General features: G+C 40.6%; 1 protein-coding gene across 16 annotated transcripts in view; it reads left to right on the top strand.

Annotated features, from left to right (window-relative positions):
- Nucleotides 1–21,617, top strand: part of SOX5 (SRY-box transcription factor 5) — an 838,708-nt gene that overhangs the window by 653,679 nt on the left and 163,412 nt on the right. For all 16 annotated transcript variants that reach the window (XM_048826912.2, XM_075121858.1, XM_075121862.1 and 13 more), the window contains 2 exons: nt 3,460–3,632; nt 6,615–6,683. In XM_048826912.2, coding sequence (XP_048682869.1) covers nt 3,460–3,632; nt 6,615–6,683 — 242 coding nt within the window. The remainder of the gene's footprint in view (nt 1–3,459; nt 3,633–6,614; nt 6,684–21,617) is intronic.

Here is a 21,617-nt window from a genome sequence, read left to right as displayed (position 1 = left end):
CTTATTTGTTTTAAAAGTAGATGAACAGCTGTTATAACTCTGTGCAGTACCTAGAGATGAATACATAGTGCACAGAAAAAGTTGATTTTGTTGAATATATATTGGTAGTGACCAAAATGTGTTGCTCTTTGACAATGGTTAGATGGCCAGTGTGAAATATGTAAAATCTAAGCTCTGAGCCCATCTCTAATTTAATTGTGCTTCTATAACTTGAATAAAGCTGTCCATTTCTCTTTGGGAGAGATTTCTTGCTCGTGAATGGATTAATAAGATTAAGAGACTGTTCAGAAAAGTTTAGATGTGTCTGAAATTAGGTAACTGTCTCTTATTAGTGCCAGTGTGATGAGTGTTTAGTCTCTCTTAGGCAACGCGGTCTGGGTTTAGAATACCAGGTGTCAGAACTCCTGGGTTCTCTTCCCAGTTCTGCCATTGACTAACCATATGACTTCTATCAATTTACACACGTGAAATACTTCTCTACTTCTAAGAGTTGTTGTGGGATTTATTAATGTTTTCTGAGTTCTTAGAGATCCTCAAATGAAAGGCACAGTATAAATTCGTATTACTTGATAAAGTCATATTAGTTGACTGTCTGACAAATATCACTATATTTTTCAAATAAGTTATTTGACAAACATTTATTCTTGCCTGTCCCTAGCTTAGAACTAGCCAAATCCACACACACACCCACGCAGCCACCCCCTCAGTAAATATTTAGAATAAAATATTTGCAAACACTTTTTCAGTGTTAACCAGCTCCATGTAAATCAAACAGTAATTATAACATTAATTTTCTCAGTGATACAAAATATTAAATGTTTCTTTGTAGCTAAGATCGCTGGGCAAGAATAGTCCTTTAGGGTAATTTCATTTGTATCACTAAGAAAAGCTGCACATTCTCCCCCCTGAAAAACAGCCAGGGAATGGGGGGAGTCATAATAGACACTTCTAACTAATTGCATGACTTAAACTAATGCTTTGTCTCTGATGTTTGAAGTGAAAATTGTAACTTAAAAGTGTTTTCTCCCCCACTCTTAGTATATTACCATAAGCTCCCATTCTTTCTCACAAGTTTTAACAGAACTCTAAAAAAGTTCTATAGTTTCTGTTTCATTGCATCTCTCAAGTCTGCAGCCTACCCCCATGGGTCTTTTGATAGTGTTAGCAAATATGCTCCCATCAATAGTGAGAGTATTTCCCCATAGAGCTCTCTCTTTTATTATGGACTTTTAATAGGAAGTTCAATCAAGTGACATTACTTTTGTACCAAAAGCCTGACCCTATGTATTTTCCCAGATACACGTAACTGTCTGCAAGTACTTAAAAGATTTGGAATTGGTTAAAGTGTAATGAAGGAGTGTTGCTGGGAGCACTGGATGAAAATAAGTGAATTTAAATTAAGCTAAATATCACAAAAATATCCCTAATAGTGGTGACATGTATTCAGTTGTGAAATCATCTTTCAAAGGAAACAGTAGATAGCCTACCATTTAAGAGGAGAATACTATGTCCAGTTCTGGTGCCCACAATTCAAAAAGGATGCTGATAAAGTTGAGAGAGTTCAAAGAAGAGCCACGAGAATGATTAAAGGATTAGAAAACATGCCTTATAGTGACAGATTAAAGGAGCTCAATCTATTTAGTTTAATAAAGAGAAGGTTAAGGGGTGACTTGATTACAGGCTGTTAGTACCTACATGGGGAACAAGTTTTTAATAACAGGCTCTTCAATCCAGCAGAGACAGGTATAACACGATCCAATGGCTGGAAGTTGAAGCTAGACAAATCCAGACTGGAAGTAATGTGTACATTTTTAATAGTGAGAGTAATTAACCATTGGAACAATTTACCAAGGGGGTCATGGTGGATTCTCCATCACTGAAATATTTTTTAAATCAAGATTGGATGTTTTTCCTCTGTGACTTATTCTGGGGAAATTCTGTGGCCTGTGCTATACTGGAGGTCAGGCTAAATGATCACAAGGTCCCTTCTGACCTTAAAATCTATGAATCTGTGAAATCAAATCCAGAAAGCACTTGTAAATATATTGCAGGAAGATTCCTGCACTGGCAGGGGGGTGGACTAAATGAGCTATTACCAGTAGCTCTTTTCATGTCTGATTGATAGTTGGCTATGAGCACGGTTAGTGTAGTCGCCAGTTTTTCTTTTGTTGAATTGGAGAGCGTTGGTGACATTGGCAACAGAACACTTCTCGGATTTGAGAGGGGTTTGTGTGGCAGGGTTGTCCCAAAAGCAGACTGTTTTAGGCATCTAGACAGAAGGCTTGTCCATTTTCTCAAGCTTTTGGGGAAAGAACTTCATGGGTTCTGATTTCTGTAAGGGAGGGGAGTTTTGCCAGGGTTGTGTGGTGTTGGTGGGTGCTGGTAGATTACCTGCGAGTATATTTTATTATTTAATTGATTGTCTTTTCAATTCATGGCAAAGGTGCCATCATTGTACATAGTTTTTGATTAATTATATTTTGATTACTCTCTGATCTGTGGGGCTCTTACTACACCATCCCCAGATCCCCTCTCATTCCTTTCTGGGTGAAAGGAAACCTGCTGCAGTGAAAAAATTGGATGGTGGTAATTGGTACCTATTTCTGGGAAAGAATGAGCAGAACATATTTCTAGTGCACTTGTACATAACACAAATTTGGTGTTTGTAAAATAACATAGCGAGCAAGTTGGGTTAATGATGGCAAGTGGCACAACCTCTTAGCTATTTCTACTCTACACTAGACTTCAAAAAATTCTCACCAGTGATCGCAATCGTGGTAGCAGCTATTGGCATTTTAACCACTGTATCATCTAACCCTGAGCAGAGCAGAGCTGGGTGACATGGCAGCTAGAATGCTGGCAGCTGCCCTGCCCTAAAGAAAAAAAAGAATAAAAAATCTAATGTGCATAAGATTTCTATTCTTCAGAATGCCCACTTGTACAGTGGGGATGATAATACCTACCTCACAGGCGAGCGGCTTTTCTGGAGACAGAAAAATGTGGATATCCAGTTTTGACAGAAACATTTTCAAAACAGTTTGTTGTGAACCCTGTGAAATGTAAACAACTTTGAAAGTTTTCACAGAACTGTTTTTCCATGTTTCTATCCGCTCTACTGAATAGGTTACTGGAAGAAAAGCAGGGGGAGCAGGGAAAGGAAATATTATTAACCCCAGTTTTACAGATGGGTAACTGAGGCACAGAGAGAATAAATAAGTGACTTCCTCAGTTACACAGCAAAATAGTGGTAGTGCAGGGAATTGAATGGTGCCTTAATCATCCTCCCTGTCTCATTTTTCTGTGAAGTGTATGTCCCTAGTTGTTCCACAACTGCAATATGCGTTGTGATTTTTCATATACTGTACTGAAATTCTGTTTATACTGAGACTGCCATTTAAAAATTACCCAGCTCTCATTTCTCTCTCTTCCCTTTACCTTTTGTCACTCTATGATGCCCAGGGACTCCAGAAAGCCTAGCTGAGAAAGAAAGGCAGCTTATGGGTATGATCAATCAACTGACCAGTTTGCGTGAGCAGCTGCTGGCAGCTCATGATGAACAGAAGAAACTGGCTGCATCACAAATCGAGAAACAACGCCAGCAAATGGAGCTGGCTAAGCAGCAACAAGAACAGGTGAGTGATTATTACAACGAATCTCATTCTAGGCTCCTATTCATTGATGTTTAACTTTCCAATAGTTTATCTTTGAGGGCTAAAATTTCTCAAGATTGTTCTTAGCCCAGAATTAAGTTTTCCTTTTGTTTTGGGTTGTGAAAGTCAGGTAAAAATATATTGAAGCATTATTTTATTTTCCGTAGGGTTAAAAAATGGTGGTTTTTCTACTTTTCAAATAATTGTCCCACTGTTTTGGGAGACAAAAACTCAAAAATTCTTTTGTTTTAGGAGTGCAAATAAAAACACAATGTGCCTGTGCCAATGGCCACTTGAAGTCAGTGAGATTGGTTGTGCATAACAGAGCAAAATGTGGCCCTTAGATAGTGCAATGCCACCAGAAAGTGCAGTTTGTGAAGTTTGAAAAGAACTGAATGAGAAATACATAAAATGTGAACCCCTGTAATACTTCTCTTCCCCATTTAAGAGATTGATTTCCAGCCCTCACAAATACATGCATCTACACTTTGCAGGCACAAATATGTGTTCACACTTATCAATAGATGCATATGTTAGAATTTGCATGCAAAATCACCCCTTTTCCCAATACTTTTTTCTAGGCACAAATTTTCACAAAAGTGAAGGCACATGTATGTGTCTGCCCAGCTTTGTGTAGACAAAAATTGAGGACAAACGGAAACCTGGCTTAAAATTGCGCCCTAAGTGTGTGCTGAGTGCTGTTATCCAGATACACTATGTCTTGGGTGTGTGTCTGGCTCTAGAATTCTGCATCTTGAAATAAACAGATTTGAATTTATTTGATGGTTTAGACATTCCATATGTTATTTCTTGAATGTATTTCCTGTAAACATGGGAAAACAGTGCATTTATTTGAATGTCTGATCAATTATAGCTCTTTCTTATTTTTTTAAAATAGAGCAAATTAAAGAAAGCACCTGTATGACTTATTTGAAACTCACAAAAGTCTGGAAATTCATTCATTATTGCCAAAACTACGGTAACTCCCCCACATTGCATGTATATAATAAAGCACACCAGTTGACAACATACAATGGAAAACACTGCATTATGCACAAGAGGAATTATGGTTGCTGTGGGAGCTATGTCTTTGTTTTTACTGGTGCTTGGATAGTTAAAATTTCATCCTTACTGCTGCATATCGTGGCTGAGCTGTTCTGTGGAATTCCCATCTCTTGAACATAAAACCCTCACAGAAGAAGAAATTCTTTAAGGGACAGCAGGAGAAATGAATAATCCATTAAATTAGAGTAGCCCTTTCACATTGTTGCTGGTATACAGACAAAGATGGAGAGGCATCACTAGCAAGATCTTTGTGGGGAGATATACATCAGGACCTGTACCCTTACCTGTAGAGGTCACTATTGTTTTAATACCACTGAATAGTCCAAAGAGAAAAAGGAGAATAGAGTGAAAATGCAAAAAAAGAGCAATAAAACAATCCTGCAGGATAGAAATCCTTGTGGTCATGCATTATATACAAACTGATTTTTATAAAAAATATAAACTAAAGTATTTATTTAATCATTAACAGTGAGCGTCCCTAAACACACAGAGCTTTTTTCTTTCCCCAGGCTATCAAGTCAGGTACTGATAGGAGTTTCGTATGCGACTAGTTTAATAAAGGAAATTAACATTTTATTTGTGGGGAGAAGCTCATCAGTTCTCCCCTCGATAAGTGGATGTTATTCCCATAAATGTTGAGACTTACATCAGGGGAAGAATACTCCTCCAACAATGCTTGCAATGCTCTGTTAGCAATTCACAGGAATGGAGCTGTTCTGGTGACTGAAATAAAACTCTTGTGGAATTCAAAAAAGAAGATGCGTTTTAAATGTAACGGCTTATTTCCCCTCAGCTCTGTAGGTCTTCTCTACGCTGCAGCCAAGGGTGTGATTTGCAGCTTGTATAGCTCCAGTTGCTGGTATCTAGCTAGCCTGATAAATATAGAAGTGAGGATGCGGCAGCACAAGTTCACTGTGGGCTGCACAAGCCCATCTGGCCTCCCTTGGTACATGCTTGTTTGTGCAGCTGGCGTTGAAGCTTGCACTGCAGTGTCCTCATTTCTAATTTTAGCAAGCTAGGTAGAACAGAGCTACCATGGGTAACACCTGCATATGCTGCAGATCACACCTGTGGCTGCAGTGTAGACATAGTCTGTGAGTCAGAACACGTTTTGTACCTTCTCATCAATTGTAAATGGGATCTGTCCAGAGTCACACAATCACCCTACTCAGTTGAGAGGGAAGGATGGTCTTGTGATAAATACGCAGGACTTTGAATCAGGCGACTTGGGGTCAGATCTTCAACTGGTGTAAATTGGCACACTTACACTGAAGACACAGTGGAGCTATGCTGACTTACACCAACTGAGGGTCTGGCCCCTTGTTTCTAGTCTGTGGCTTTTTAGAGGTTAAGTGGATTTCACAAAATCAAGTACCAATTTCTTTTTGCCTCTGTTTCCCTATCAATAAAATGTAGATAATAATGCCGCCCTACTGCGTTTCGTATATGTAAAGCTCTTGGAAATCCTTGAACAGTAGGTGCTATAGATGTACCGTGTATTCTCTTCTTTGCTCCTTTTTCCTCTTCCTCCTATTTGATGTCTTTTCCCAAGTGCTCTTCCACCAACAGAGAGGGGCAGGCAAGCAGTATTCTTTAAGACCAGTGGCAATATGATTCTATAAATTGGCTAACGAGAAGGGACTCATGTATCAGTCTATCCCCGCCCTCCCATCAGTACTGACTGTGTTGTCCCCGAGGTTCACTTTTTCATGAACTGGCTCTACCATGATGCACAAATGTGAGCCTCCTGCCTCTGTAGCACATCCAGCTGCTGCCACCCACACCCCACAATGTCACTAGCTTAATAGAGTGGTGTCAAGAACTAAGAAAGGTGGGAAATTCCTTTGTAACAATTCCAGGAGTGATGGTACAAATTTTACATTTGCAATTTCTCCACAGATTGCAAGACAACAGCAGCAGCTTCTGCAGCAGCAACACAAAATTAACCTTCTTCAGCAACAGATCCAGGTCAGAGATTGTCACCCTACCTATAATTCCTAATTTTCATTTTTCCCTTCTTTCTTCCAACTCCCTTCAGTACAGCCAGAGTCTTTGTAAGAATCTATACAGACAGATGTTGATATTGTATTTTAAGAAAATGGATAAGGATGTTACTTGCCATTAAGCACTAAGAGCAGGATTTTGCAAGCCCTTACACTTGTGATTAACTTGACTCATATTGGAAGCACCATTGATTTCAGAGTGCCATTCACATGAATAAGGGTTTGCAGGATCAGACCTTGGAACAGTGGCTCTCAGCCTGCGGCGCATGCCCCACAAAAGTGTCTTTAGTGTCTCTTTCAGTTGTTGGGTGTGGAGTTACAGATCTCTTCCAATTCTATCTTGAGTCTTCTGCTGAAACAGTTTTGCCCCGTCTTTTGCCACCAAGTTCCCCTTAGGTATCAGGAGAACAGTCTAAATCATTTAATAATTCTAGAAGGGACTCGTTTGAAGCAGGAGCAAGCGAAAGGATTCTGGAGAGCAGCTGAGGAGGTGAGGTCTAAGTGGCTATGTGCGTGCTCCGTCAGTGAAAAAGGTTGCTAACTCTTGTACCACAATGTTATGGATGTGATTATATTTCCTTTTCACCTGTTATTCCTTATTATTTAATCTTGTTTCTTCATCTTCCTTCCTATGGTAGTATACATTTTATGCTCTGAGAGTCAATAGCATGTTATATTTAAAAAGCTAAAAGTTTGTTCCTGCTCTCTGATGTTCCAGTGCACATCACCTAGTGCCCAAAATCACTGATTGTACATGCTGGTAGAGATGGATCCAAACACCCCAACATGTGAAGAAACTTTGGGACTGGACATTTGTGGCTGGGTCTGATTTCTATAATTAGATGATTCAGCCTCCTAGATTCAAAAAGCCTTGAACTTTGAGGGAAGGTTAGATCCAGATCCAATCTTCGTGCCTCAGGTCCATCTTTAATATTTAATATTCAGCATTGCATAGCAACTGGTTTTATGTGGCATGAGCTGATTTGCACTGGTTAAAAATGTGTGTAAGATACAGGGCTGTGTGCAGTTGTTAGATGAGCCATTGCCAGCCCCACTAAAATCAATAAGGTAGTATGGTGTGTAAGTCAGAGGATAGCTTGGCCCCTAATAAATGCATTGCTATGCTCCATCACACGATCATTTTAAGATGTTGCATGTCAACCTGAACCCAGAAAAAATCATTGAACACTATGGTGGGTGTTCTTGTGAATTAAAGTTTAAATCGTGCTCTTGGTGACTACAGTGGAGTTGAACGGAGAAGAAAATTAATGGAGAAGAAAATTTAGACTGGGATAGTTAGGTATTGCGATCTGGTAGTGAAGTACAATAGAAAGAAACTGAGTTTACCTTCCTTTTGAAAGGTTGGGAGGCAAATATGAGAGGGCAGACTACCACTGTCATTGGCCATCTTGATCTAAAACTGAAATCAATCCTGCACTATTTTGGAGGATTGAACATTTTGGTAAAGTTTGTTTCTTAATTTCAACAGTTCTTTGTTTCTCCTTCTCACCTTTATTTTTGGGGAAATATGGACAGAGAGAGTTGGGCGCCTGACTGCCTTTTTTGAGGAGGCATTCTGAGGAGGTCTGTTGCTTTCCTACTTCTGAATGCTCGTTGACCATATAAAATACAGCACAATATCCTATAGCTCTAAATTCTATATTTACATGAAGCCAAAATGTTTGGGACTGTTGTTGTATTATAAATTTTATGAGGGAGGTGGGATGGTGTTTTTTGCTGGTATTGGAGGGTATCTTTCCATTTTGAGTATGTCAGGTGAGAAATGTGGACAGCTGGGAAAAGCTGTGGTTGGATATGGTAATAAAAGAGCAGAGGTGGAATTTGTAATTCCTTCTCTTATGGCATGCTATTGTGGCTGTGGGTATCAGAGGGTTTTCTGGTCTTGACTAAAGGTGTGGTGTTAGATTGTGTTTGCTAGACTCTACCTGTTTACACTTCAACTCAATCCACTGGCATGTGTTAAAGTCTACATTGCCTTGTCTGTTCTAGAATATTAGAACATGTTAGTTAAAATGTGGTAGCTAACACGTTCTCACAAGACATCATCTCTCCTATATCGTGACAAACCCTTGGACTGGTTTTAACCTGAATTTGATGCAAATTTAAACTGGGAATGGAATATATATTTTTAAATACTTCCTGTCAGAAGACTGGCATTTCCACTTGGCAGTGAAAAGGAGTTTTAAATAAGGGTTTGCATAAGGAGGAGCTTAGGGCCTGGGGTCTTATAAGCCATTCAATCTCCCAGGCTGTTTGAGTTGAGTAGCGAAGGCAGTACTCATAGGGGTGATGCCACTGCAACCTGACACTATGCTCAGTAATACAGTTCCCTCAGTGGGGTTTGGATCAGGACCCAGCTCAGCTGCCTTTTCTTTTTGTTGTACTATTAAAAACCTATCTCTTTACACTACTTACTGTATTTCTTTTTTTAAAATTTTTCTTGCGTGTTGTGCATGTGCATGTGCACATACTCCTGTTTTTTTAATAATACAAAATCATCTTGAGCCCAGACTTTCGCTTGAGTAATAAATAGAGGTTTTAGTGTCTTGTTTGTAAAGAAGTATCTGAAGTTTTACATGGGTTTACAACCATGGCACAATCTCTGAGTAGCTAGATATGTAATAATTTATAAAGCATCCCAAATCACTATGGTAAGTAGATGCTATAGTGTGCTGTTTGTTCAACAGCATCAGGATTTCTCTGCCCAGATCTTTCTGTAATCCCGCAGTCTCAATTGCAGAAAATTATGGGCCAGATCCTCAGCTGGTTTACAACAGCATAACTTCACTACAATCAGTGGAGCTACACTGATTTACGTCAGCTGAATAACTGGCCCTTTATGCCTTCTCTTTGTAAAGTGCATGCAATTCTTTGTGTTGGTGGAGAGATTTAAAAAAAAAACTTTATTGCTGCATCTTTAACAAAAGTCTGAAAAACAATACAAGAAACCCTACTATGACAAGTGATGAGAGGGGGAGAGAGAGAGGAACCAGATTTTAGTTCTAAGTTTCTATTTATGAGCCAAGAGTAAGAAGGGAAGTTGTTTTATAAACAATGAGTAAATTGCAAATCATAATAATAAAAATGTGACCCTGTTTCTTTTAAGTGTAGAGTGTAAAAATGAAATATGTCTTCACCAGGGTACTGGAAAACACAGATTGATGATGAGATATAGAGCCTTTCATCTCTTGAACCCTGACCTAAGTCAGTAGTACATGAAATTCAACTCACTACTTATCTGATACGTGCTGCTGGCTTAGGAAATGAGTTGGTGGCCTGTCTCAACCTATTGTCTAGGGACCTCGGATGAAATCCTGACCCTATTGAAGTCAGTGAGGGCACAAATTTACCCTGTGTGCCTACTTCACATAAAACACTATCCAAGCTGGCACCCTTTTTTAGGCAGCTACATCACAGAGATCAAGGTTTGAAGAGAGATGGAGACATTTCATTCCTCTAGAGATGGTTCCTTGGCTTCTGCCTGTCTAAAGAACTGTCACTCTAATCCTGAGTGACACAGGGCCCAATCCAACTCCCGGGGAAGTCCGTGGAAACAGCCGGGTCAGGTATAAAGTTTTTTAAAAATATGAATACTACTACGAATAAAAATAAATATTTTCTTTCCATGGAATAAATGAACAGTTAGTGGCAGAGAGAAATAACAGTTCCAGAGGGAAAAAATAGCTTGTTCATTATAAGGAAGTGGAGACGGTGGCCTGGTCACTCTACTGCATGGATTACTCAAAATGGTCAGTGATTTTTACAACAGGTTAAGGCTGGTGGAACTAAGTTGTGACATGAAAGTCAAATGTGCACAGAGGCTGTGGGTTCAGGCTTTTTGATCCTGCCGTAACTAGTCTATCAGGCTTCTATCTCACAGGTTCCAGAGTTTTTAAACAAACTGCCTTAGATTTATTGACATGGAAATGTTCCTACGAAGTTGGGATTGCTGTTTGACTTATGAACAATTGATTGATTAGGCTGCAGCAATGAACCCAAACTATTTATGACAAAGGATTCATTTTATTTGAGCCAAATTTCTCTAAACTTGTTAGAGTTGTAGTAATTCTGGATAAATTATTACACACACAAAAAATCTATTGAAATATTGTATTGAAAACATAATACCTTAAGGTTAAAAAAAAACAAAAACCCTGACTGACCTGCTGATTTATGAATCCTTTCTCCGAGTGCGCTAAGTTGGAAACATTTCCTTCTCCCATTACCCCTACCAAACAAACACCAAGACTTGCAGACACAAGCAGGGATAGATTACAAGGTATATCGCCTCTTTGGAGGACGGGAAATGCTGAATGTAACTACAGTTCAGTTAAAGTATCCACTTCTGTGACACGGAAGAAAGACATGATAACTACTTGCACACAGAAGAATGTATCAGTCACATGGGTATCCTACTGAAAATACACATCCCCTCTTGTTACATGGAGAGGGAATGTTCATTAGAGCAGGACTATGGGTTTGTCTGCATATATGAGTTGGCAGGGTTTACATAAAAGTTTAATGTTAAACAAGTGCAAGTTTGTGTGTAGACTAAGGCCAGGACTCTGTCTATGACCTCAAGGAAGGCCACTGTACTGCAATTTATGCTTTGGAAAAATGGATATCATCATTTTTATCTGCTCTGCAGGGTGCTCTAGAACTAATTTGTAAGGGGCTTTATATTTATTCTCCATGTGTTTTAATGCCATTTTAGAGATGTGAAAATGAAAAGGTATTTTTCTTACTGATTTCCATTTGCCCAAGTATTCAGTTCATCCTGCCCTGCTCTCCCTGGACCTGCTCTTCCAATGGAGCTGCTACTATTTTTTTTTTGTAACGCTTTCATTTTGCTTGAGCAGCCCTGATAATGCCAGCTTGTTTTTCAGAACAGTTCCTTAGCTGACTGCTTCCGTAAGAGCAAGCAGAGGAGAGCGCACATGAGCTCAAAGTACTGCTTTGTTGGACCTTCAAATATTGGGCTAAATTCTGCCCTTGTCCTTCATAGCCCTGCTGGGGAGAAACCCTCATCCTCACCCCCGCCAGCTTCTCCGTGCAGCCACAGAACACCTACTGGCACCAGCTGGCGGGCTGTCATGGAGCCAGGGCTCCCAAGGTTTCTGGGATCCTGGTCCTTGGTAGCTTGCCTAGCAGTGAGCTTGGGAGCTGAGGTTTCTCATACTCCTCCCCCTCCCCCCCCAGAAGACAGCCTGAGGGGTTGTCCAGGATTCCTGAGGATCCACAGACACCCAGCTTCCTGGGCTGCCCTCCCATCATCGGTCCAGCGGTTCCTCCCCTCCTGTCATTAGTCCAGGGATTTCCAACCTCCCCACCCCACCCCACATTCCCCTCAGGAGCAGCACTGGCAGACAGGGAGACCTGGGACAGGCGGCAGCAACACTGGTATGTTCCCGAATCAAAATATTCCCATTCATGGGGAAATTCTGAGGTTTGAGGTTTCAAAATCTTGAACACTGGGAATTTCCGGCTGGATGGATATCTGATTTCTGGCCAGCCCTATTAAAAAAAATCTAGCTATAATTTTTTTGAAGGGAGAGTGGAGGGATTTTAGGGGTGTTTTAGCTTTCTCTGCCACACAGCATTTTGAAAAGATTTTAAAAGTTTAACACACAGGTTAGAAATGTCACAGAGTTTTCCTCATTAAAACAGTCCAAACAATAAAAGACAATGTACTGATTCTAGCTTTACATAAGTATATAGAAGCAAGCTGATTTCAGAATGCTTTATGTATCGTGATTTGCCACACAGATGTTAATTTGGGTGAGTAATTTTTGTTTGGCATTTGGGTTTTTTGTTTAACTGCTCAGGTGAGCAAGCATCTGTTATCCAGAATTTACAGAATGATCTTTAGCCCTAATATTTCATATTGTTTGTATGTAACAATTCTCTTTGTATTTCTTTTAAGTAAAACAATGAGATTTTGATTAGTTTGCTATAATGTTTCAAATGAAATAGAGGCAGTTTGGAGGCAGTTGTTGCTTGTATATAGCACTGTAAATTTACGTGGCAACATAAAGAAATGTCCCCTGCCCCAACAAACTTGCAGTCTAAATTTTACTGCCGGCACAGCTCAGCCTTTCTCAGATTCTGTGCTCGGTTGGAAGGCAAACATCAGCCATGTACCACAAAGGATAAATCCTGTGAGCAAAAGGCTTTGTGCCATAGGTGCAGCCACTGCTGGGGATGATGGTGTTGTCTCCTCTCAGCTCTTTATTGTCCTGTAGATGTCTGCTTCAGGGCAGCCTCAGGACTGGTGAAGTTTCACTCTTAGTCCACTCTCAACTTTTTTTTTTTTAATGTGGTTGCATCTCTGCTTTGCACAGTGAGGAGAGAGTGGCCGCAGAGCAGTGCTCCACAGACCCATGACTCTTTGCAGCTTGCCACCCCCTGCAAAGTGGAATGGTGCTAATTCCTCTGTATTTAGGGGACCCCCACACATATTAGGAAGAGGTAGGGACAGAACGTTGCCCTCATCAACCAAGACATCAAACTAAGGGCCTGACCCAGCTCCCATTGAAGACAATGGAAAGATTGTCATTGATAATAGTGGGAGGTTTGTTCTCACCCTTCTTCCTCCCTATTCTGCAAAATGCTTTCAGAGCTGGTTCAGTCCATTGAGCCAATTTGTTTTTGTTTTGTTTTTCTCCATTGCGGATATGCCTTCAAGAGTCCAGGTCTCTCTGCAAGCTAAAATTGAAGTCAAACCCAATGGGCTCATAGACTGGGGATGTTGTGTCCAGATTCATCATGTGTCACGAGCAGCTGTTTCTCTGCATCTTGTAAACATGGGCCTACTGGATTCACTGAGACCGGCCCATGAAGAAGTCGCATTGCAGCCTTTCCCATGACTTTGCAACCTTTTCCCAAACAACTGAGGTTGCTGGCAAAGCAGCTATTCAATTGTTTCTCACAGAGGCTCTGCAGCTGATGTCCTCTCAGTTATCATAATAGGACTTGCAGAAAAACCCTTGGGAACCTCAATTATATAAAAAGAGAAAGAGAGAGAGGAGGAAAGGGTCAAGATGCGGAAAGGGAGAAGTGAAAAAAATCTAAGCTAGAAATCAGAGTCTAGGCTCTGAGTAAATTAATCTTTCCCTTATGTCATCACATGTACAGCAAGTAAAGTGTGTGCTTTGCTGAAGAGAATGATGCATTTACCATAGAAAATCTCTGGGTCTGCAGCTTCTCCATTATTGTAAAAGTTAATTCAGTGCTAGTGAAAGATGCCAAATGGGCAATCCTCTGTTTATTCACAGAGCAACCTTCCATCGGTCAAAGGCACAGAGATCACTTCTAGAAGCAATAGAGTAGTTCACTGTCAGGCTTGTCTACACTCAGGATATAGCCAAAATTCAGCAATTCGTCTAGCTGTACTGGTGCTGACTCTAAGCATATTCAAGGGAAAGCCAGGGTTCAGTTGAACTATTTGAGGTTTTAGGGATAAATCATGATTAGGTCAGTCAGTACAAACTCTGGCTTGTCTTTGTCTACACATAGTGTAGCTGCCCCACTGCCCCAAATATTCCCAACCTAAGCATTCAAGAATCATGATGCAGGTCCCCAGAACTCCTGGGATTGGCTTTAAAGTCATGGCATTTTAAAAATTTAACTTCCTTTTATTTGCCTTCTGATGTTGGAGCCTTTAGGCATCACAGTTTCCAGCTTTTACCCACAGCCATGAGGGTTAGAAACTTAATTAAAAAGAAAAATCATGGTTCCAGAACCTATGGCTTTGAGAAAAACACTAAATACCATGAGACTCACAGTACAGTCACCAGAGCTGCCAAAACTGTGAAACAAGGCCTCAGTCCTGGGTCTTTCAACTGAGGTTGCCAACAGGATTGCCAACCAGGTCTTCTGTTTTCAGTGCCCTGTCTTTCTAGCTTCTCTTCCAGATTCTGTCTCCAATTTCATAGTTTGCCTGGATCATGCCACATCCTCTTCTGCTGCCATCCCCAGTACTCCTGCTTCCAGCACCCCTGCCTTCCACATTACTAAGTTATCTCCCTTGGCTGCCAGGCCTCTTTCCCCAGCTGCTATTGTCTGCCAGGCCTCCCTTTCCTTCTCCCATTCCTAGTCAGTGTTCCATTGGCTTTTGTAACTGGTTTCATCATTGACTATAGAGAGTGTGACAAATTTCTAATGTTTTTGGTTACAATCTCTGTGTCTGTGTATGTGAATGCACTTCAAGTAGCAGAGGTACAAGAGGGAGAAAGAAAAGGAGTATTTGTGGCACCTTAGAGACTAACCAATTTATTTGAGCATGAGCTTTCGTGAGCTACAGCTCACTTCATTGGATGCATACCGTGGAAACTGCAGCAGACTTTTATATACACACAGAGATCATGAAACAATACCTCTTCCCACCCCACTGTCCTGCTGGTAATAGCTTATCTAAAGTGATCATCAAGTTGGGCCATTTCCAGCACAAATCCAGGTTTTCTCACCCTCTACCCCCCCCCCACACAAACTCACTCTCCTGCTGGTAATAGCCCATCCAAAGTGACAACTCTCTACACAATGTGCATGATAATCAAGGTGGGCCATTTCCTGCACAAATCCAGGTTCTCTCACCCCCGCACCCCCCTCCAAAAACCACACACACAAACTCACTCTCCTGCTGGTAATAGCTCATCCAAAGTGACCACTCTCCCTACAATGTGCATGGTAATCAAGGTGGGCCTTGTCCAGCACAAATCCAGGCTTTCTCACCCCCCCCTTTTTTTTTCTTTCCCGGGGACACACAAACTCACTCTCCTGCTGGCAATAGCTCGGCCACTAGCCGTCACCTTCAGCCCCCAACTACAACCCCTCCAATGCATTATTAAGGATCTACAACCTATCCTAAAGGATGACACAACACTCTCACAAATCTTGGGAGACAGGCCAGTCCTTGCCTACAGACAGCCCCGCAACCTGAAGCAAATACTCACCAGCAACCACATACCACACAACAGAACCACTAACCCAGGAACTTATCCTTGCAACAAAGCCCGTTGCCAACTGTGCCCACATATCTATTCAGGGGACACCATCACAGGGCCTAATAACATCAGCCACACTATCAGAGGCTCGTTCACCTGCACATCCACCAATGTGATATATGCCATTATGTGCCAGCAATGCCCCTCTGCCATGTACATTGGTCAAACTGGACAGTCTCTACGTAAAAGAATAAATGGACACAAATCAGATGTCAAGAATTATAACATTCATAAACCAGTCGGAGAACACTTCTATCTCTCTGGTCACGCAATCACAGACATGAAGGTCGCTATCTTACAACAAAAAAACTTCAAATCCAGACTCCAGCGAGAAACTGCTGAATTGGAATTCATTTGCAAATTGGATACTATTAATTTAGGCTTAAATAGAGACTGGGAGTGGCTAAGTCATTATGCAAGGTAGCCTATTTCCCCTTGTTTTTTCCTACCCCCCTTTCCCCCAGACGTTCTGGTTAAACTTGGATTTAAACTTGGAGAGTGGTCAGTTTGGATGAACTATTGCCAGCAGGAGAGTGAGTTTGTGTGTGTGTGTGTGTGTGTGTCCCCAGGAAAGAAAAAAAAAGGGGGGGGGGGTGAGAAAGCCTGGATTTGTGCTGGACATGGCCCACCTTGATTACCATGCACATTGTAGGGAGAGTGGTCACTTTGGATGAGCTATTACCAGCAGGAGAGTGAGTTTGTGTGTGTATGGGGGTGGGGGGGGGGGGTGAGAAAACCTGGATTTTGTGCAGGAAATGGCCCACCTTGATTATCATGCACATTGTGTAGAGAGTGGTCACTTTGGATGGGCTATTACCAGCAGGAGAGTGAGTTTGTGTGTGGGGGGGTGGCGGGTGAGAAAACCTGGATTTGTGCTGGAAATGGCCCAACTTGATGATCACTTTAGATAAGCTATTACCAGCAGGACAGTGGGGTGGGAGGAGGTATTGTTTCATGATCTCTGTGTGTATATAAAGTCTGCTGCAGTTTCCACGGTATGCATCCGATGAAGTGAGCTGTAGCTCATGAAAGCTCATGCTCAAATAAATTGGTTAGTCTCTAATGTGCCACAAGTACTCCTTTTCTTTTTGCGAATACAGACTAACACGGCTGTTACTCTGAAACCTGTCAAAAGAGGGAGAAAGAAAGTGGTGTTGCCCATTGAACTCTTATAGGAACGAGAACTTTAGTACACTGCAGGATCCCAATCTCACCCATATGGTGAATGTGTAGTCATGAGCATTTTTGCTGTGCAGCCAAAAAAGGCGGTGGCGACGGCTGCAGTAAGGTAAGTCGGGAGATAATAAAAATTTTACTGTTGGCTGGCGGAGGTGTTTAGGATGTGTTTTCTTTATATCTTCTTCCGCCCCTAATTGAAGATGCTTTAAAATTGAATGACTACCAGTCAAAATGTGTTTGCTTCAAGCTGAGAAGAAAAATACTGGTGTCTCTGCTTCCAAACTGATTGCGCTTTGTACACAACTGACAGCCACAGTCACTTTGAGTGACTGATGAGTGGGAAGCTTTGCCACTTATCAAGGAATGCACGCTGAAAAGAAAAGACTGGAGCTGTTCAGATGCTTTGGCATGTTCAAAATAACATCTCACATCAGTCAGACTCAGAGGCACTAGAAGACAATTCAAAATAAACTTTATATCTATCTATCTAGAGGCAAAGATTCAATTTAACAGACAAATCACTGTGTGGCATCGCATAGATTCTGAAAAAGATCACATCATTATAAGGGTCACGAGTTGTAAGATGACTCAGCTAGCTACATAATTTGAGAGCATTTGTTGTTGGGTCTTACTTCTCTAAGCAACCTAAATTTGAAAATTCATAACCACGGATCTCTGTAGCGATTTCTTCAAATTGAGGAATTTCACCCTTGTAGGCCAAGCAATGCTTGATGATATTTACAGTTTATATAGCACCTTTCATCCCAAATAATCCCAAAGAGTGTCACAAAACTATGAGACAAATCGTGTCGTGATTTACACCCTATGCAATAGTATTGAATGACTAAATGCAATGTGCTGGGACAGCACGGCATTATTATTATTGTTGTTATTTACCAATTTGTATTTCTTGTAGCACCCAGGAGTCCACATTGGGGACTGGAATCCCACTGTGCTAGACTTTGTACAAACACAGAACAAAAAGACCGTCCCTGCCCTAGAGAATGTACAGCGAATAAGACAAGAGACAATAGATAGAGCCAGAGAAAGGGAGAACAATGAGACAATACTGTCAGCCTGATAGGCAGTGATCTCAGCACACCAACAGCTTACCCGTTTTCAAGGTTTTCGTAGGCTTCACAGCAAAAGGGGAGCATTTTATGGAGGGTTTTGAAGGAGGATAATGCATTAATTTAGAAGATAATTTGGTCCTTCATGTTCACTTAGGAACCACTGTGTCAGTCAATGAATTGAAGCCATTTCTGGGATACAGCATGGCAGCTATTGATTGGCACATTACAACAATGATTTACAAGGGAGAATGGTGAAAAAGATTGTGGATGGGAGTTTCAAATCCCTCCGCTTTGGTCTGGCTTCTCACTGATGGCAACGGGTGGTGGTTCCTGCTTGACTTCAGCGGGAGCAAGCCACCAAAGCTGAGATTTTTTTTACAAACTCCACCAGGTATCTAATTTTAAATATTTATTCCATTTTTAAAATGGGGCTACTTAACAAATGTTTTACCATCCAACACAGTAAAAGTGGTAAAAACCCATTCTCCCCTTCCCTGCCAACAAAATTACACACGTTCATACCATGTCAAGAGCTTGAGGGGAAATACTGGGAACACTGGTAGACAGTCACCACCATTGTAAGCTCTGTGTCGTCTAACCCTCTGCAGGGCTGGTGACTCATGGGCTTTTCAACAATGTTAAATGGTCATGACTTCATTTTGACAACTCATCCAAAAGAGCACTTTACCCTAAACACTCTGATGGAGCTGTGGATCAGTAATGACTCACAGGGAAGAGTATGGTGGCACCTACTAATTCATCAGTATCACAGTCTGTGTCACTCTAACATCTCCTTAGACATCTCTCATTCAAAGATTGACTGTGCCCAATCCCGCGTAATTTGAGACATGATGAGATCACCACTAAGGTGGTAGGGATATAGGCTGCGGGGAGGCTGATGGGCACTACTTTATCTCTGGTGTTCTCTTGCTAGTGGTGCATCAGCTTATTGTTGCTGGACTGCCCAGTGTATCTTAAAGAAATAGAGGAATTCCTTCAACATGGTATTTATAACAACAACAACAAGTACAGTGGTTTAATGGCTTGTCTGATAGAGACCAGACAGGACAGTTTGTGTTAGTTCTGACTTTGAAACAGAAGAGATGGATGGAAGCTGTGATCTCTGTCCAGAAATCAAGGGATGAGCTGGAGAACAAATTATAGAATGAAATATCTTGCTAGTCTGCTTCTAGTTTTTTTTTATTTTTACATTGTTTGTTTAGTGCAGATTCATGCCACAAAGGGAGAATTCAACTTCCGTGTGAGATACACATGTGCACGCACACCTCAATGGGTAAATAATTGTAATTTACCATTCCAGATGTTTTTCTAAGGCTTTGTCTACACTGGACTTTCATCAGTAAAACTTTTGTCATTCAGGAGTGTGAAACCGCCCCCCTCCTCCCCCGAACAACAAAAGTTTTACAGATGAAAAGCGCCGGTGTGAACAGCTCTTTGTCAGCGGGAGAGCTCTCCTGCCAACAAAGAGCGTCTACACTGCACACCTTTTAGCGGCACAGCTGTAGGAGCACAGTTGAGTTGCTAAAAGGTGCATAGTGTAGACATAACCTCAGATTAGTTAGAAATCTGTATTGTATATACTAAATAAGTAGACTGATATTCCTGTGTTTACAAGTTTAATTTAATTAAAAATAAAATTAAACAATAAACATAATAAAGTAACAGAAAATAAAATAAAGATTGTTATGATATGTAATAAGAATTGATTGGGGTAAATTTAACTTGTAATTTTCAAAGTTTATCAAAAAAATCTAATTCAATATATGTAATACATAGTAATCAAAGTATTATTACAAAGTGTACTTAACTCTATTCTGGCAAGACAGCTTTTGTCTGGACCTGGATGCTTTGTAGGTCAATAAAGCTTATGTCAATAGTAGTAATAATTTTGATCGCTGTTATTGGAGGTTATCTCTGAAGATGGAAATTCAATCATTTCAAAAATTACTTTCTTACAAAATGTCAATTCAAAGTCAACTTGAACAAAAAATTCCATTTTTAATCAAGCAGTGATACATAAATGACATTAAAATAATTTTAAGTTGCATGTCAAGTACTTAAAAGTTAGGAAATGCTAGACTATAGCTTGACTGGGCAACCTTAATGTGGCCCCCTTTTATGTCCATCCTGTGTGGTAATGAGGCCTGGGGTCCTCCAGAAAGAATAGTGTATAGTCATGTAATTAAAAACTGTATCATAATGCATACATGCAGTGGGGCCAAATTAAGATTACACAGGCAACTCTCAGTGTGACATTTCCTAAATTAAAAGTGCTTGATTTTGCAACCTAAATAATGTTATTTTAATATCTTTTTAATACTGTAATTATTTTTGGGGGGCTGGGTGGACAAATCTAAAATCCAGTTATGTTATGAACAGCTGTAACAAACCTGAACTCTCAGCACAGTACTGTCACTTGAGCTATTGGACTAATTGTGTTAACTGCTAGAAGGAGAAGGCTTTTATCTCAGAGCGGGAAATGGGATGCTGGCAGTGTGTGGTAGGTCCAAGAAGTGGTTAGACAGAACGTAGTCCCACCCCTTTCTTCTCCCCTTTCTTTGTTCCCACCAAGATGTGGGGAGCTCCTGGCCCATGTGGAGCCCCTTGGAAGGAGAGGACATTGAGGTAGGGTTATGTATGTGTGCAGAGGGGGAGACTAGATTCCCTTCCCCACATCTGCTACAGCTGTTCTGGCAGCTCCCAAGCATTCCCAGAACAGCATTTGCTGTTGCCAGCATTTTCCCTTGGAGAACAAGCAAGAAAAGGGAGATGATAACTTTTAACATTTTATAATTCAGTTGAACCTGAAAAAGACAAAGAAAAGGCATTTCTCTAGCCTAGGGATTTTCTCTCTGCTGAATTTCAAAGGGCTGTTGCAAACAATGGAGGTATTAGAGTTCCTCAAAAAATGAACCCAAGAATCTTTATAATCGAGAGTGTTAGACAACCTAAATTTAAGGGTCTGTACCAACTCTACCTGGAATAATATTCACTCTGAATGGGTTTACTACTCCTTTTCTAATTTCTTCTGAAATTCACCTATTAGGTATAACCACAGGTAATTTATTGATCAAACCTTTCCTTCTAGTTAATGATACCTCTCTGTTTTGACCAATGTCAGAAATAAAGGTAGAATCTCTAGGATTCTAATCCACAAATCATTAAGTCAAGTAGTAATTTTCTGTAAACTTTTGACAGCTTCAGGTAGCATCAGACATTTAACTCTTTAAACTGTGTGTTGCCTGGCATACTACTTTATCTTTTACTCTGCATATAGACTCCAATTTCCTTTTTATGCAGTAGTGAGTTGTACTCAATTCCCCTCCACATTGCATGTGCTGAGTTTCAGGATCTAGGTGCAATTAACAATCACTTATGTACTAAGGATTGTTTCTAGTTGCCTTAAGTGAAACTTGTCTTTTGGACACAAATAAACATACGGTTAAGTGGCTGCAGTAATTAAACACACATATACCTTATGCATCTGAGTATACATATTTGCCTTACCTTAAAATAATAAAGTCATTCTCTTGATAATAGTACGTATACATTTATAAGACCCTAATTTGGAAAAGCACGTAAAAACTACATGCTTAATTGTAG

The sequence above is a fragment of the Caretta caretta genome, chromosome 1 (genome assembly GCF_965140235.1).
Source record: "Caretta caretta isolate rCarCar2 chromosome 1, rCarCar1.hap1, whole genome shotgun sequence".
In the NCBI taxonomy this organism is placed as follows: domain Eukaryota; kingdom Metazoa; phylum Chordata; order Testudines; family Cheloniidae; genus Caretta; species Caretta caretta.
The sequence above is the reverse complement of the archived record's forward strand: the minus strand, read 5'-3'. Positions and strand labels throughout refer to the sequence as shown.